General features: G+C 53.4%; 1 protein-coding gene across 11 annotated transcripts in view; it reads left to right on the forward strand.

Annotated features, from left to right (window-relative positions):
* The window catches only part of DNMBP (dynamin binding protein), a 37,486-nt gene extending 23,788 nt beyond the window's left edge, over positions 1–13,698 (forward strand). For 7 of the 11 annotated variants that reach the window (XM_088059546.1, XM_014250480.2, XM_088059549.1 and 4 more), the window contains 13 exons: positions 4,610–4,797; positions 5,433–5,532; positions 6,024–6,171; positions 6,645–6,662; positions 7,329–7,528; positions 8,591–8,721; positions 8,942–9,046; positions 9,238–9,366; positions 9,796–10,128; positions 10,530–10,712; positions 10,788–10,986; positions 11,084–11,520; positions 11,819–13,698. In XM_088059546.1, the coding sequence (XP_087915672.1) occupies positions 4,610–4,797; positions 5,433–5,532; positions 6,024–6,171; positions 6,645–6,662; positions 7,329–7,528; positions 8,591–8,721; positions 8,942–9,046; positions 9,238–9,366; positions 9,796–10,128; positions 10,530–10,712; positions 10,788–10,986; positions 11,084–11,520; positions 11,819–12,004 (2,357 nt within the window). In that variant the 3' untranslated portion in view covers positions 12,005–13,698. Of the gene's footprint in view, positions 1–543; positions 653–672; positions 696–4,226; positions 4,370–4,609; positions 4,798–5,432; positions 5,533–6,023; positions 6,172–6,644; positions 6,663–7,328; positions 7,529–8,590; positions 8,722–8,941; positions 9,047–9,237; positions 9,367–9,795; positions 10,129–10,529; positions 10,713–10,787; positions 10,987–11,083; positions 11,521–11,818 lie in introns of those variants that run through there. The other 4 variants (XM_088059550.1, XM_088059553.1, XM_088059551.1 and 1 more) reach the window with 4 other exon arrangements.
* The last annotated feature ends 104 nt before the right edge of the window (positions 13,699–13,802 follow it).

Genomic DNA, 13,802 nt, shown 5'->3' on the forward strand with positions numbered 1-13,802 from the left:
AAAAGGCCCTTTTAAAGAACTTCCAACTTTCATTCTTTTGTCCATCAGTAATTTTTCTCACATCTTTGTTGATGCCCTGCCTCAGCTTTAGCAGCTTAGCTCTTTCACACCATCATTACTTCACTTTTTTCTGTGTCAAGGGTTGGAATCTTCTGCTCCCACTGAATGCCGTGGGGCTGTCTGGGCAACCAGAGGCTGTTTGGGGCCACGGTTTTGGTCTTATCCAACATAGAGACATCCCAATCAAGCAGTCTCTGCATTAGACATGTTAGGGACACCAGGCAGCCCCAGTGGCCCTGGAGAAGCATCCCTATTCTGCCCCCGTTCAGCTCACTGGTGCATTACCAATGTGTGGAGTAAGAGTTTGCACCCCAGCCAGATCCTACTTCTGGCAGAGAGTTTAGCCTTTTGCTCAGATTAATTATTCCCTGCCCTAGTTTCACCGCCTCCCCTCTCATGGTCGGCAGTGGCTCCTCCCCTCCTGACCTCCACATCCTTCAAATATTTGCAGCTGGTTTGTTTTGTCCTGAGTCCCCGCTTGACTGTGCTGAGCTGTGGGCCCGGGCCGGGCTTGCCTGGGTGCAGCTCCAGCGGAGATTGCTGGGATTCCCGTGGCGCTGCTGTGCCGGGAGCGTTAGCGGGATGCTGCCAGGTGAGCCCTGAGGAGGAGCAGCGGGGGCCATGCAGACCTTTGGGTGAGCCCTGCAGCGGGGGTGGACACGCATCCCATTGGGTCTGGTCTTTGTGGGTCAACTCTGCTCCCAGAGTGGGGCAGGGAAAACCTCTAATTGCATGCGTGTTCCCACTAGGAGGTTGGGTAATAACAATTCAAAGTTTTTGTTAATTGGAAGAAAGCTGATGTCGTTGGCATTTCTCAGACGAGCAGGAGGAGCCGTGTGATTGCGATAGCAAATCACAGCCTCCCCAGGAAGGGCAGAAGCGGGACTGTGCTCCATCTTCACACCTCATTGCCAGGACTGGGTTAGGAGCTGGTGTTGGATCTTTCATGGGTCCAGCAGGGGTACTTTGCTTACTAGCAAAGCACAAAACAGGTGCTCCTGTCTCAGACCATCAAACCGAGAAGAAACAGGAGAACAGAATCTCTGAAAATTGTGATTGAGAACGTTGTTTTTGGAAATGTATTTCTGAATGCCTATTTAGCAACTGTGTCATGGGTAAACTTGGATTTGTCACTGGATTGGAATTTGGTGGCTTCATTAAAAATAATAGTCATATTGCTGTGGGCCAACAAAGCCCATTCAGGCTGTGGTGTCTGTCTTAGCATCTCCAAAGTTGATGGACATGATGAATCAAATTGAAAGGTAACATTTAAATAGAAAATCTGTGGAGTAAAATGGAGATATGTTTAAAATAGATGACCAAAATCCACAGCAGTGAAACTGGTGGATTTAGTTAACTGCTTAGTAAGCCTCATTTAGGGAAAGCTGCTATTAGACATACAAGAATGTGTGACAAACAGGAAAAAATAAATTCCTGACAATTAACAGAGATAGTATGAAATACAAAAAGTGTCAGTTTTTAAATGTATCAGAAACAAACACTAAGTAACACATATTGGTCAGATATAAGAGCCAAATATTACAAATAAATTCTGTATTTGAATATTTTGAACTGAAAGTGTTTGGAAAGAGGTAGGACAACTTTTGAGTTCATTGCTGAGGGAGGATGCTGGGCTAGTGATAAACAGGAGTTCTAGGAGACTTGACTGCGATGTAGCCTTGTTTTTGAAGGAATCTTGAATTTTCAGAAAGAGCAAGTAGGCCAGAGGAGGATTATTTGTGGTTTTTCAAAATCATGCAAATACTGATACATTGTAAGTGGGTAAAACTGATGTTCAGCATTGTGCCAGGTCAACCAGGCTGTGCGGATGACTACTGTGGGCTTAAAATCTCTGCAGGGAAGGTTTTCCTTTCCCTGCCATAGGCAGGGACTTGAGGCTTGCCGAAGAAGGGTGTTACAGAGCTGGCAATCTCACAAGTGTGGGTTGAATCCTTGCAGCAGGGTACTTTCTATAAGCTCCTGACCTAGATTTACTTGCCCGGGGTTTTCTTTGTGGAGCGTGGGGAGCTGCTGCATTTGCCAGCAGAGCTGGGCATCCCCAGCTCTGTTTTGGGGAGCTGGAGCCAAACACATGGTGTGACTGCAGTTTGGCTATGGCTAAGGCTGGGAGCACAGCAGGGTTGTTTGGTGGTGCAGTAAACTCCCCAGGTGTCCTGTACAAAACTTAGTGTGGTGGCATTTTGCCTGGGGCTAAATATAAAATCCTGTTCTTTGACCAAAGCAAATGTAATCTTTTTTCATTTGTCTTCCCAAATCTGGCTGTGATTTTGGCTTGTCTTCATTTTCAAAATTCTTCCCAGCCCGCCCCATGCAGTAGTATCATCTCACCCACCCCCACTAGGTTTTACACACCTGTTTGCATTGCAAATTAACACCTTCCTGTTTCTTCCAGGTTCTTCCCACTTGAGCTTGCTCTCCTGCAAAACAAATGCCATGCCTCCTTTAAAATAACTCCTTTGTTGTTACTTCATTAACTCTCTGAGCCACAAAGACCTGTTGACTGTATTATCTTAGTGTTTAGTCCCTCTTGTACATTTTTCTGCTCATATCCTGTTCAGGCTCTGAGTGCTGTGTCTAGGGATAATCCATGTGGGTGTTGGTGGAGGACCTTGCACAGCAGGGCCCAGTCTGCTGCTGAGACTTTGCAGATGCTGTGGAAATGAAAATAGCAAAACCAGTTAAACCCAGCATCTGCTTTGAGGCCTTCCTTGTGGATTCCTGCTGCATTTGAGTTGATAAAGTTAATCACTGGGGGACTGCTGGAAAGTCAGGACAGGCTCTGGTGGGGTTAGTCTTAAGGATAATTGCCGGTAGGAATCGGTGAGGCCCTTTCTTCCCAGTGATGCTAAATGTAGTGCTGGTTGTGTCACTGAATCCTCTTCCATGGAGCTGGTTGTTTGGCATCTCCCCAGGCTAGATTTCAAGGCAGGGCAGCAGAGATGCCAGCTTAGAGAGACAAGGATCTTGATCTTTCCTCCCACATTGAGGGCATCTGTGTTTCAGCTGGATTTCCCATTTGCTGGGCTGGCATTGGGAATGATTTTGAAGTTGTTCTTTCTGCAGAGAAGTGCAGTGCTTTGTCCTCAGCCCAGGTAGCTGTAAGACTTTGCAGTTCGGTGCTGATGCTCCTGGCTGTTCAGCAGTGGGAAGGGCCGAAAGGGCTGGTATGGTTTCAGGTAATCATGGACTGAGTAAGTGTCGCAGCTTGGATGTCTTTTCTTTCTCGAGTTGTTAGAGTGTGAAGACCCCGGTCTAGGGGAGCAGTGGACAGGATGATTAGGCGGAGGGAGCAATTTTCCCATCCCATCTTTCATGGTGCTGGGTACTGCCATCACCCCACAGAGCACAGCTGGGGGCTGCTTGCAGAAGCGGCTGGGAGCATGGGGGGCTCTTGGGCTGTACACAGTCAGTGCTGTGGTATCAGGATAACTCCCAGGCCCTGCTGGGTGTCCCTGGGATTAAGCAGGGTTGAGCCTCTGTTGTCTGACGCTGACATCGGAGAGGTCAGGGACGTGGAGATCTGGAAGTGCCTGTCCTGCAAAAACATTCCTTGAAACGCCTGAGCTGGGGCATGTCTGCAGCTCTAAAAAAATTCCGCTGAGGGAGGGCAGCTGGGGCTCCGTAGCAGACGGCGCATTTGTGGAAACAGCCATTGACATGAGATGGGGTACCCGAGGCAGGCTGGCGCTGCAAGGGGCTCCGTGCTGCCCTGAAATGGGGGAGACCCGATTGTTCCTGGCCTCGCAGGGGTGACCAGGCAGGGGTCGGGGAGGGGCTCTCCCGGACGCGGGGGGAGCGCAGTGGCCGTGCTTTCGGTCCGAGGGCACAGCCTCTAAAAGCAAGCAGGTGGGGCAGAGAGCGGCGGGGCCCAGGAATCTGCGGGGGGATAAAATGTCTCAATGGAAGCGAGAGGGGGCTGGGCCCCTGTGCAGGTGGCACAGAAAACCAGGAGGCGAGGCGGCTGCGGGGGTCTGGACGGGGCGGAGGAGGGCGGCCCGCAGCCCCGGGCCCTGCAGGCGGGGCGGCCCTGCCCGGCCCCGCTGGCCGGGCTCCAGCTCCAGGCTTTGCCGGCCGCAGCACGGTTGCGGTGCTCGGGGCCCTCCGCGGCCATTGAGATGGAAATGCCCCGGGCCTGGAGAATGGAAACACTGTTCCCAGCCTGAGGGAGGGGCGGCCGCCATTGCCTAGCGGGGGTTTCCCTCCGTGTCTGCAGCTTCCCGGGGCCGCGGAGAGCGGGGTGGGAGAGGACCCAGGTCCGGCCGGCATCACGGCACACCGGGCAGAGCAGGTTTGTTGCCCCCCGCGCCCGTGCCAAGGCTTTGTGGTGCGCCTGGTGCTGCGAGGGAGTGCTGTGGGAGCTGCCGGCTCTCCCTCCAGCCCTGGGGATGGCCCCTCTGAAAGGCCCTTGGCCTCTCAATAGTGCTGTTTCTCAGTCTCAGAGGTTACATGTGTAACAATTCAGGTGCTGTTTGTCTCCTGTCCTTGCATCTTTGCTGGAGTATGCTGATCTCGCTTATCTGTCTTACAGAGATGACTCTCCTGTCCTCCCAGACACCATCCCTGGAGTCATCCCCGGCTGCCACTGAGAGTGCAGAGCAAAGGATGCTGGAGAAGAGGGCCAAGGTTATTGATGAACTGCTCCAGACAGAGCGGGACTATATCAGAGATCTGGAGATGTGTGTGGAGAGGATCATGGAGCCCCTGCAGCAGGCACAGGTAGGAGCTGGGAAAGGAGGGGAAGCTGTGGTACAGCACTGGTGGATTGGGGTAAGGATGTTGGGTCTACTTTGTTCTCAGAGGTGACTATGCAGCATGGGAACCCATAGAGGAAATTAGAGCTATTCTCAGGGGAGGAGGGTGGTTCCCACAGCTCCCACAGCTCCCTGAACTTCTTGCAATAAACCTATCTGCTTTGAGGTCCTGAACCCTAATTCTTTCTGGGAGTGAGAGACCTGGCAGCAAGAATCACAAATTGATTTTTTGGGGGGCAGGGAAAAAAAACCAGTCTCTTTGTTTGGTTATGGGTTAAATTCATTGACAGAAGAAATAAGATACGGGATCTTGGCATGGGGACAGATTTAGTGGGAGGAAAAAGAGAAAAACAGGTGAGCAGAGGCAGGGGTGAAATTGCTGGGAAAGAGAAGGATGCTGTGGTAGGACACATAAGGAGTGAGAGTTTCAGTGCACTGGGGGACAAGGGAATGTGTACAGGAGTCACTGTGATGAGAGGACATTGCACCAAGTGCCTGCTGTGAAGCTGAGGACTGATGGGTTGAAGGAGGGTGGGGGGGGCTGTTGAGTCTAACTGGGACATGTTCCCCATCCAGAACTTCTCTTTTCCCATTCACTAGATGCAGAACATAGACTTTGAGGGCCTTTTTGGAAACATCCACATGGTAATTAACTTCTCCAAGCAGCTGCTGTCCACCTTGGAGGCTGCAGATGCCATCGGTATGAATTCTGCTGTTACTTTCCTCAGAAGGCTGGGATGGGCGTTGTTTGTGGTAGGGCATAACAGTTTAAATGGTGGGAGAGGATAACTGGGACTAGGATTTCCCCCTGCTGGTCCCCATTGCCACTCATCAGTCCAACAGCAAAGCCAAGGAGATCTGTGTTGCCACAGGGGTCACTGCTGAGACAGTGCCTGTGACCCTTTGCCCCAAAGTGCTGCCAGCCTGAGCTGTTTGTGCCGTGGGCTGCCTGTGCCTTTGCTCTGTGGCTCCTGTGACCAGTGTCTCCACTAGTCCCCCTGGGAGACCTGGACTGATTGAGCTCTCTGTGTTGGTGGATAATGAGGAGGGGTGCTGCATGCTGTAGTAGCACTGTCTTGACCTGTGTGTGTGGAACAGGGACACTGGATGTCTTACCAAGAGACACACCAATGTTTTTGGAGGCAGCTGGGGACCAGGAGACACTAAGTCCTGCTTTGCTGCTGTCTGCAGGGCCAGCGTTCCTGACGCAGCGTGCAGAGCTGGAGAGTGTCTACAGGGTGTATTGCCAGAACCATGATGAGGCCATCGCACTGCTGGAAACCTATGAGAAGGATGAGAAGTTGCAGAAACTACTTCTGGACCTGTTGGATAGCCTCAGGTTTGAGCCTCTGGCTGTGGCAGCCACTATGCTGGGACAGGGGGATCAGTTTTCAACATCCCTGCCTCTCTGTCAGCAGTGTTTAGACAGTTCAGGGGGTGACTGGAGAGGGTCTGATGGTGGCACTGCATAGTTGACCAGGCTCTGGGTTCAAATGGCTCCCTGCCCCAATGCCAACATACTGGAAAACCCGTAGACCCCCTTAAAATCTGCATAGAAGCTACCAATAGAGAAGGTGGTATGTCCTGGACTGAGGGCTCTTGTTCCCCAAACCCTGAACCACCACAGCTGCTGAGGAAGGAGCTGCTTTGCCTGGCTCAGCGAGTGCCAGGGCTCCAACTTGTGGAGGTAACTGCCCTGGGAGGACAGGGCAGCCTCACTGACAGGGCACAGACACTGGCTGTGGAATTGCACACTTGCCACCCCGTTAACCCTTGCTTTTCTTTGCTTTTTGGTACTCTGTGCACCGGCAGGAGCCTGTACAGTGAATGGTAAGTGGGTACTTCCTCTTAGTCCCTGCTTGTCTGTCTGTGTGGGTCTGGCCATTCCCTTGTAACTAACCTGCCACAGGCTGGGTGCATGCTGGGGTGCTCTAACAGTGCCTCGTGGAGGCATGGCTGGGAGGAGAGGGGTGTCTGTGACATGACTGCAGCAGAGGCAGTGGGTAGGCTGCACAGGTAGGCAGCACAAGTGATGAGGCAAGGGGAGGCCTTGGACAGGAAACAGGATTTGGGAGCCTGCAGCCCCAAGGAGCCAGGAAAGCCATGCAGTGACTACGGTCCTGCAGTCAGTCTGTCCTGCACTGGAGGACAGATCTGGGCAGTTGTTTGGTGGAATAGCATCTGAAACAAGTGGCTTTCTGGCAAGTGTGAGGTTGTGCCTATGTGGGATTTCATGGTGAGTCTCGTAATGAAGAGGATCCTGGCTGGGAAGTATCACCTGCTGTGAGTGAGGAGCAGAAACCCGGGTTTGATCTGAGGGCACCAGGAGTACAGAAGTGCAATGAATTTGGACATAAGGGTGGCTTGATTTAGGGAGTACAGTGGATTTAGAGGCATTGGAGTTCTGGGTCTGGTTGGCACTGGTTTGAGGGGGCAGAATGTGTGTGGCAGAGCTGGACTGACACCTGATGCATCTCCTTTGTCCTGACTTTCTAGGGGTTGCACGAACTACATTAACCTGGGCTCCTTCCTCATCAAGCCAGTGCAGAGGGTGATGCGGTACCCACTGCTGCTGATGGAGCTGCTCAGTGCTACCCCTGAGGCTCACCCTGATAAGGCACCACTCACGGCTGCTGTCCTCGCAGTCAAAGAAATCAACGTCAACATCAACGAGTACAAGCGTCGGAAGGACCTGGGTGAGCAGCTGGGCAGTGCTGGGCACAGAGAGATAGGAATGGGTGTGCTGAGGTTGGTGTCTGCTGGCCACTGAGCCGTAGCTGGCAACCACAGTCATGGAGGAACTCTCGCTGCTCAGGGGAGTTTGGCTCCATCACCTTTGTAACTGCCCTTCAAGTGAGCAGATCCCCCTTTGCTTCCTCATGTCCAACCCACCTGGCTCCACCAGCTCTCCTCATGGATTAGGAGCTGTGGTTCTCCCACATCTCTCATGGCCTTCAGGCACGAAAACTAGGCCCAGTAACCAAGTGTAGCTTCCCTTGGGCTGAAAAGAAGGAGAAAATTACTCCCTTTGATACCTGCTGGCCACCCTCCCTGTTTTCCCTTGGAAGCCCCCAGTTTGTGCAAATCTTACACTTTAGTCTTACCTCATAGCCCCACTGAAGCTGAGGTGACACAGGCTGCCTGTAATGATTGCTTATTTCTGCTAAAGAAGTAATACAGGCACCTTCTGTATGTCCAGGGACTATTGCACACCAACTCCTATGTCATCTTATGCTGGCACTATGCATAATCCTGTGGAAGAGCTTGAATGGTTTGTCTGCAAACTATAGGACATCTCAAGAACCAAACAGGTGGCACAGTGCTGGATGGGATGGGAGGTTATGATACAATCTTATACACGGGCATGTAGCGATAGGATGCAATAATGGCTTTAAACTGAGAGGATTTAGATTTAGATTAAATATAAGGAAAAAGTCTTTACAGCGAGGGTGGTGAGGCACTGGATCAGGCTGCCTGCAGAAGTTGTAGATGCCCCACTCATGGAAGTGTTCAAGACCAGGTTGGATGGGTCTTTGAGCAACTTGGTCTAGTAGATGTCCCTGCCCATGGCAGAGAGGTTAGAATTAGATGATTTTTAGGTCACTTCCAACCCAAGCCATTCTGTAATGATGTGTGGGGTTCTTGGGACTACAGAGGCTTGGGGAAGAGGAGAACTAATGAGGTGATTGTTGATGAGACAGTGTATGACATGGGTGTTTATGTTTATAAGGGTTTGATTTCTATATTAATCTCTTTAGTGCTAAAGTACAGAAAAGGGGATGAGGATAGTCTCATGGAGAAGATCTCCAAGCTCAACTTCCACTCTATCATCAAGAAATCCAACCGTGTGAGCAGCCACCTCAAGCATCTCACAGGCTTTGCACCCCAGGTACTGTGCATCAGGTGCACTTGCACCCTGCAGTGCTTCTGCAGAGATATCTGCTGTCCCTCCACACCCCTTCCCCTGTGCAGCTCCCATCCAGGCCAGCAAGGCAGAGTGAACTTAGGGTGTGAACCACCCATCTCTGCTGTCCAGCTTGTGAGCACATTTTGCAGTCTGGAAGATGCTGAGTCCTGCATCACCTCCCTTGAAACACTTTCTCTCACAGCTAAAGGATGAAGCCTTTGAAGAGACAGAGAAAAACTTCCGGATGCAGGAGCGTCTGATCAAGTCCTTCATCCGGGACCTTTCCCTCTACCTGCAGCATGTCCGGGTGAGGCAGTCTGGGTGTGATGCCACGCCTGTGGGGCTCACCATGCACTGCCCCTCCTGTCTGCGTGGTGTGCCCCAGCAGTACCTCTGGCCACGTCTCCTGCCTCAGCTCTGTGGGGTTGGGTGGTCTGAGCTGCCCTGGGGGCCCCTGCTGGGCAGCAAGCATGGCTCAGCTGTGTCTCCCTGGTGCAGGAGTCAGCTTGTATGAAGGCACTGGCAGCAGGGAGCATGTGGGACCTGTGCACAGAGAAAGGAAGTGGGGACTTGGACCAGTTCCAGAAAGTGAATCGTCTCATCAGTGACCAGCTCTTCTCCAGCTTTGTGAGTGAGGCTGTGCCCCTTTGAGGCCCACCCTGGGGGTCTGCTTCAGATGGGCAGGCCCTGGGAGGCTGCAGGGAGGGTAACCTGGGAGAGCTGTGAGCATTCCTGCTTAGCTCTGCCCTCCTGATAGCTTTGATGCCTGGCAGTTTATGAATGTGCCTGTTAGATACACATTTTTTCAGCCCTACCTGAAATGCTACAGCTCTTTATGCGAATGGCTCAGGTACTTTGCATAGACTTAGCCATGTTGGCACAGTTATATAAGATTATAGAATAACTGCTGTTGGAAGGGACCTCTGGAGCTTCAGTGGGTGCCAGCAGGAGACAGTCACTGTCCTGGGGAGGTTGTGTGCTAGAGAGTGATCTGCTGGCTTTCACAGTGGGAGAGAGCATCTTGTCTTACCTTCTCACTGCACCTCTGCCCACCAGAAAGAGCGGACGGAGCGGCTGGTGAGCTCACCCCTGAGCCAGCTGCTGAGCATGTTTGCGGGGCCCCACAAGCTGGTGCAGAAGCGCTTTGACAAACTCCTCGACTTCCACAACTGCACCGAGCGAGCCGAGAAGCTGAAGGACAAGCGAACGCTGGAGGAGCTGCAGTCAGCCCGCAACAACTACGAGGCCCTCAATGCCCAGCTGCTGGACGAGCTGCCCAAGTTCCTGCGCTTCGCCAAGGAGCTGTTCGCCAGCTGCGTGCGGGGCTATGCCGAGGCACACTGCGACTTCGTGCGCCTGGCCCTGGAGGAGCTCAGACCCCTGCTGTCGGTGGGTTCCTGCAGTGCAGGCAGCGCCCTGGGCTCAGAGCAGCACTAATCTGTGCAGGGTTTCTCCCTGAGGCTCACTGGGACCTGTCACATCGTGGGTGACACTGCTGCTGCAGGTTTCAGGCCACGAGTGACCTGTGGAGGGCTCCCGTGGGATGATGTCAGGGCAGGGATTGTGTAGAGGGCTCTTGGAGCAGTGACAGGAGAGCATTCACCTGGGAGAATCTCAGGTCGCAAGTTTGAGGACAAGTTAGAGCTAAGTCCAGACAGGATGGCAAACCTGGGCCTGATGGAAGTCTCAGGCAGGACTCAGACCCCTGCCATGGTCTACCCTGTAGCTCTTGGCCAGTTCTCCCAGCAGCTGTCACCTAACCAGGATCCCCGATTTTGCTCTGGTTCTAGTTGCTGAAGGTGTCTGGCAGGGAAGGGAACCTCATTGCCATCTTCCAGGATGAGCACAGTCGAGTCCTCCAGCAGCTCCAGGCCTTCACCTTCTTCCCAGAGTCCCAGGCAGGTCCTAGGAAGACCTTTGAAAGGAAGAGCATGGAGCGGCAGTCTGCCCGGCGGCAGCCCCTTGTTGGCCTGGTAAGTTCCCTGTGCCCAGTGTCAGGCCTTGCAGAGCCCAGGACAGCCACTCACACCTGCCTTGTTCCTCTGCAGCCGACCCACTTCCTGCAGTCGGATGACATCCGAGCTGCCCTCCTGGCCCGCTATCCCCCAGAGAGTCTCTTCCAGGCAGACCGCAATTTCAACGCTGCCCAAGACCTGGATGTCTCCCTGTTGGAAGGAGACATTGTGGGTGTCATCAAGAAGAAGGACCCCATGGGCAGCCAGAATCGCTGGCTCATAGACAATGGAGGTAGGTGGCTGTTCCCTGCCCTCGGTGCTTGCTGTGAGTCCCCTCCTCTGGTCTCCCTGTGCCCCAATCTGAGCTCCCTTGCTCTCTCTCTCCGCAGTGACAAAGGGCTTCGTGTACAGCTCCTTTCTGAAGCCCTACAACCCCCGCCGCAGCCAGTCGGACGTCTCTGTGGGCAGCCACTCTTCCAACGAGTCGGAGCACAGCAGCTCCTCTCCCCAGAGCAACGCCACCCTGACCTTCAGCCCCAGTGGTGCGGCCGTCACCTTCACTCAGAAACCCCTGCAGGACTCTGTCTCTCCAGCAGATGTGTACCAGTCCCCACAGTCCCCACTGGAGGTGGACTCCCCCTGTCTGCCCCAGCTTGGCTCTGGTGACAGGACAGCCCCGCTGGCTGCTACGGTGACATCTCAGCACCGCTACAGCTGCAGCCCCAGCTCTCGCAACGGGCACCCCACCAAAGCACATCTCAGACCCACGCCCTCGGTGGAGGACAGAGACTCTGGGCTGGAGAACAGCGAGTCAGAGGGCAACCAGGTGAGTCTTCAGCCACCCTCATGGGGCTGGGGATGCCAAGGGCTAACTGCTTTGTTTGGCTGGGGACTGAATCATCCTCCTCCCTGGCACTGACCAGGAAGAGGTAGGAGGTGGGGTATGAGACCTTTTCTTCACGTCCAGAGACAGAGAACCAGGCTGCAGATGGGGGTGGATAGAGGCCAGGATGGAGCCAGGGCTGTCACTGGGGAGAAGGACAAAAGCCCACGCATCGAGTGCAGTGTAAGATTAAGGTTGTGTGGTGTGACCATCTGACTGATGCTCTCCCCTTTTCTGGCAGATCTACTACGCTCTCTACACCTTCAAAGGCCGAAACACCAATGAGCTGAGTGTGTCAGCTAACCAGAGACTCAGGATCCTGCAGTTTGAGGACATCACAGGCAATCAGGAGTGGTGGCTGGCCGAAGCCCACGGGAAGCAGGGCTACGTGCCCTCCAGTTACATCCGGAAGACAGAGTACACGTGAGGCAGCGAACAGAGCCTGCACCCCATGCCTTGTTCCTGCTGGGACTGCTAGGGTCTGGGGGAGGCTGGCCAGCCCTGCAGCCCCCACTGCTTGCCCTTAAGGCTATGCCTCTCACAGCTGTGCAGTGCTCCTGGGCCCCAAACACTGGCTGCCACTGCCCCTTCAGGGGAAGAAGAAGGGTGGGCTGTCCAGGTAGGCAGGAGCAGGCAGTGTGTGTGAGGGCAGGGGTGAGTTCATCTCTGAGGTGTGTTTCAGCCTCCTGTGTTCAGCCAGGAGCAGGGAAGCAAAGCTTGGGGCTGTTGCCTGCCCAGAAGCATAAGGCTTAAGTCAGGCTGAGGAGCTGCTGTGGATTTAAGTTGTGGAAGGCTAATGCTAAGTTTCTGGAGATTGTCTTTAGTCAAGTAGTATTAAAAGCAACCCAAACTTTGTGAATATGCTCCCTGTGCAGCAGGAGCCTGGTCTCACCTGTCTCTGCAGGACTCGGGGTGGGACATTTACACACTGCCTGGGGAAGCAGCTTTGAGGTTTGCTGGGAGTAGTTGAGCTCCAGGCCTGGGATGTGTATGGCCTCTGAAACCCTCACAACGAAGCCCCCAGCAGGTGCCTTCTCCCAGGGGCTTGGCCTTTCCAGCGTCTGCCACTGCCAGCAGCCATCAGGTTCTCATCTTTCAGGTGAGCCAAAGGCCCAGAACACCTTTTTCAGTGCAGTATTGGCTGTGTCCAGGACCCATCTTTCACTGATGTACCCACCTGGCTGCTCTGGGCTGGGGCTGGGCAAAAGGCAAAGCACAATCTGTCCTCCAGCCTGTTTTTGGGGCTCTAACCAGAATTGCCTCACCTCTGCTTTCCTGCATGGCATTGGAGAGGGAGGGTGCTGACATTCTGGAGTGGCAGGACCATCCATGGGAGGGCTGTGGTGCCTTTTGCTGAGTTGGTGTGTGATACTGCTGCTGCCATGTCCTGAAGGGAAGAGGTTCTCTTCATGGGGTAATGTTTGTATTCCCTGTACTGCTGCTCTGCAAATAAAGATTTGCCCTTGTATATAGAAGGTGCCTTTGCAAGTATTGGGAGAGCTGGGAGGAGTGTCTGGGAAGTGCTGCAGCCTTCATGCAGACCCTCCAAGGCCAGGAAAAACATTTCCCTCTTGGTGGGGTCCAGCATTCTAGTGCCTTGGTGTAGCTCAGCTGCAGCTCAGGCACAAGGAAATCTTCTGTATTAAGATGAAGTGGTTGCACTGCCCTCTTCCCCCAGGTGTGTTACGTGACTCTGGGGCTCCAGGGCAGTAGGGGCTGGTTGGGGTGACTGTTTGCCTAAGTAGGCACCTGCTCCCTGCATGAGGAGGTCTTGCCCAAGAACAAGGACTCAAGGGTTTGTCAACAATAACCACCATACTTTGTGTGTGCATGGCTGTACACAGGCGTGTGCCTGCTGCTCTCCAGCTTGTCTTCACCACTGTGAGGTTTACAGTCTGGAACCACAGCCCAAAATCTGCCCTACGAGTGGCTGTGATAACCTCGTGGAGGGGCTCATTTATCTACAATGCAATCAGAGTGAGCAGTAGCCACAGGGAAGGCAGGCAGGCAGCCCTGGTTTTGCTACAGAGTAGTGTTCTTGCAGGAGTAGAGCTGTGCCCCTCGATTTGGACTGCACAGCTCTGTGTAACATCTGTTGGCAGATCTCCCTGCCCAAGCACTAGCCAGGTTTAAACCTAAACTGAGGCTTATGTATATGCCTTGACATCAACCTTGTAGTTGGAAGACTACAAGCAATCACAAAAAATAAATAAATTATAACATTA

The sequence above is a fragment of the Pseudopodoces humilis genome, chromosome 9 (genome assembly GCF_049639895.1).
Source record: "Pseudopodoces humilis isolate 2021_Gansu_Grassland_sample_001 chromosome 9, ASM4963989v1, whole genome shotgun sequence".
NCBI lineage: Eukaryota > Metazoa > Chordata > Aves > Passeriformes > Paridae > Pseudopodoces > Pseudopodoces humilis.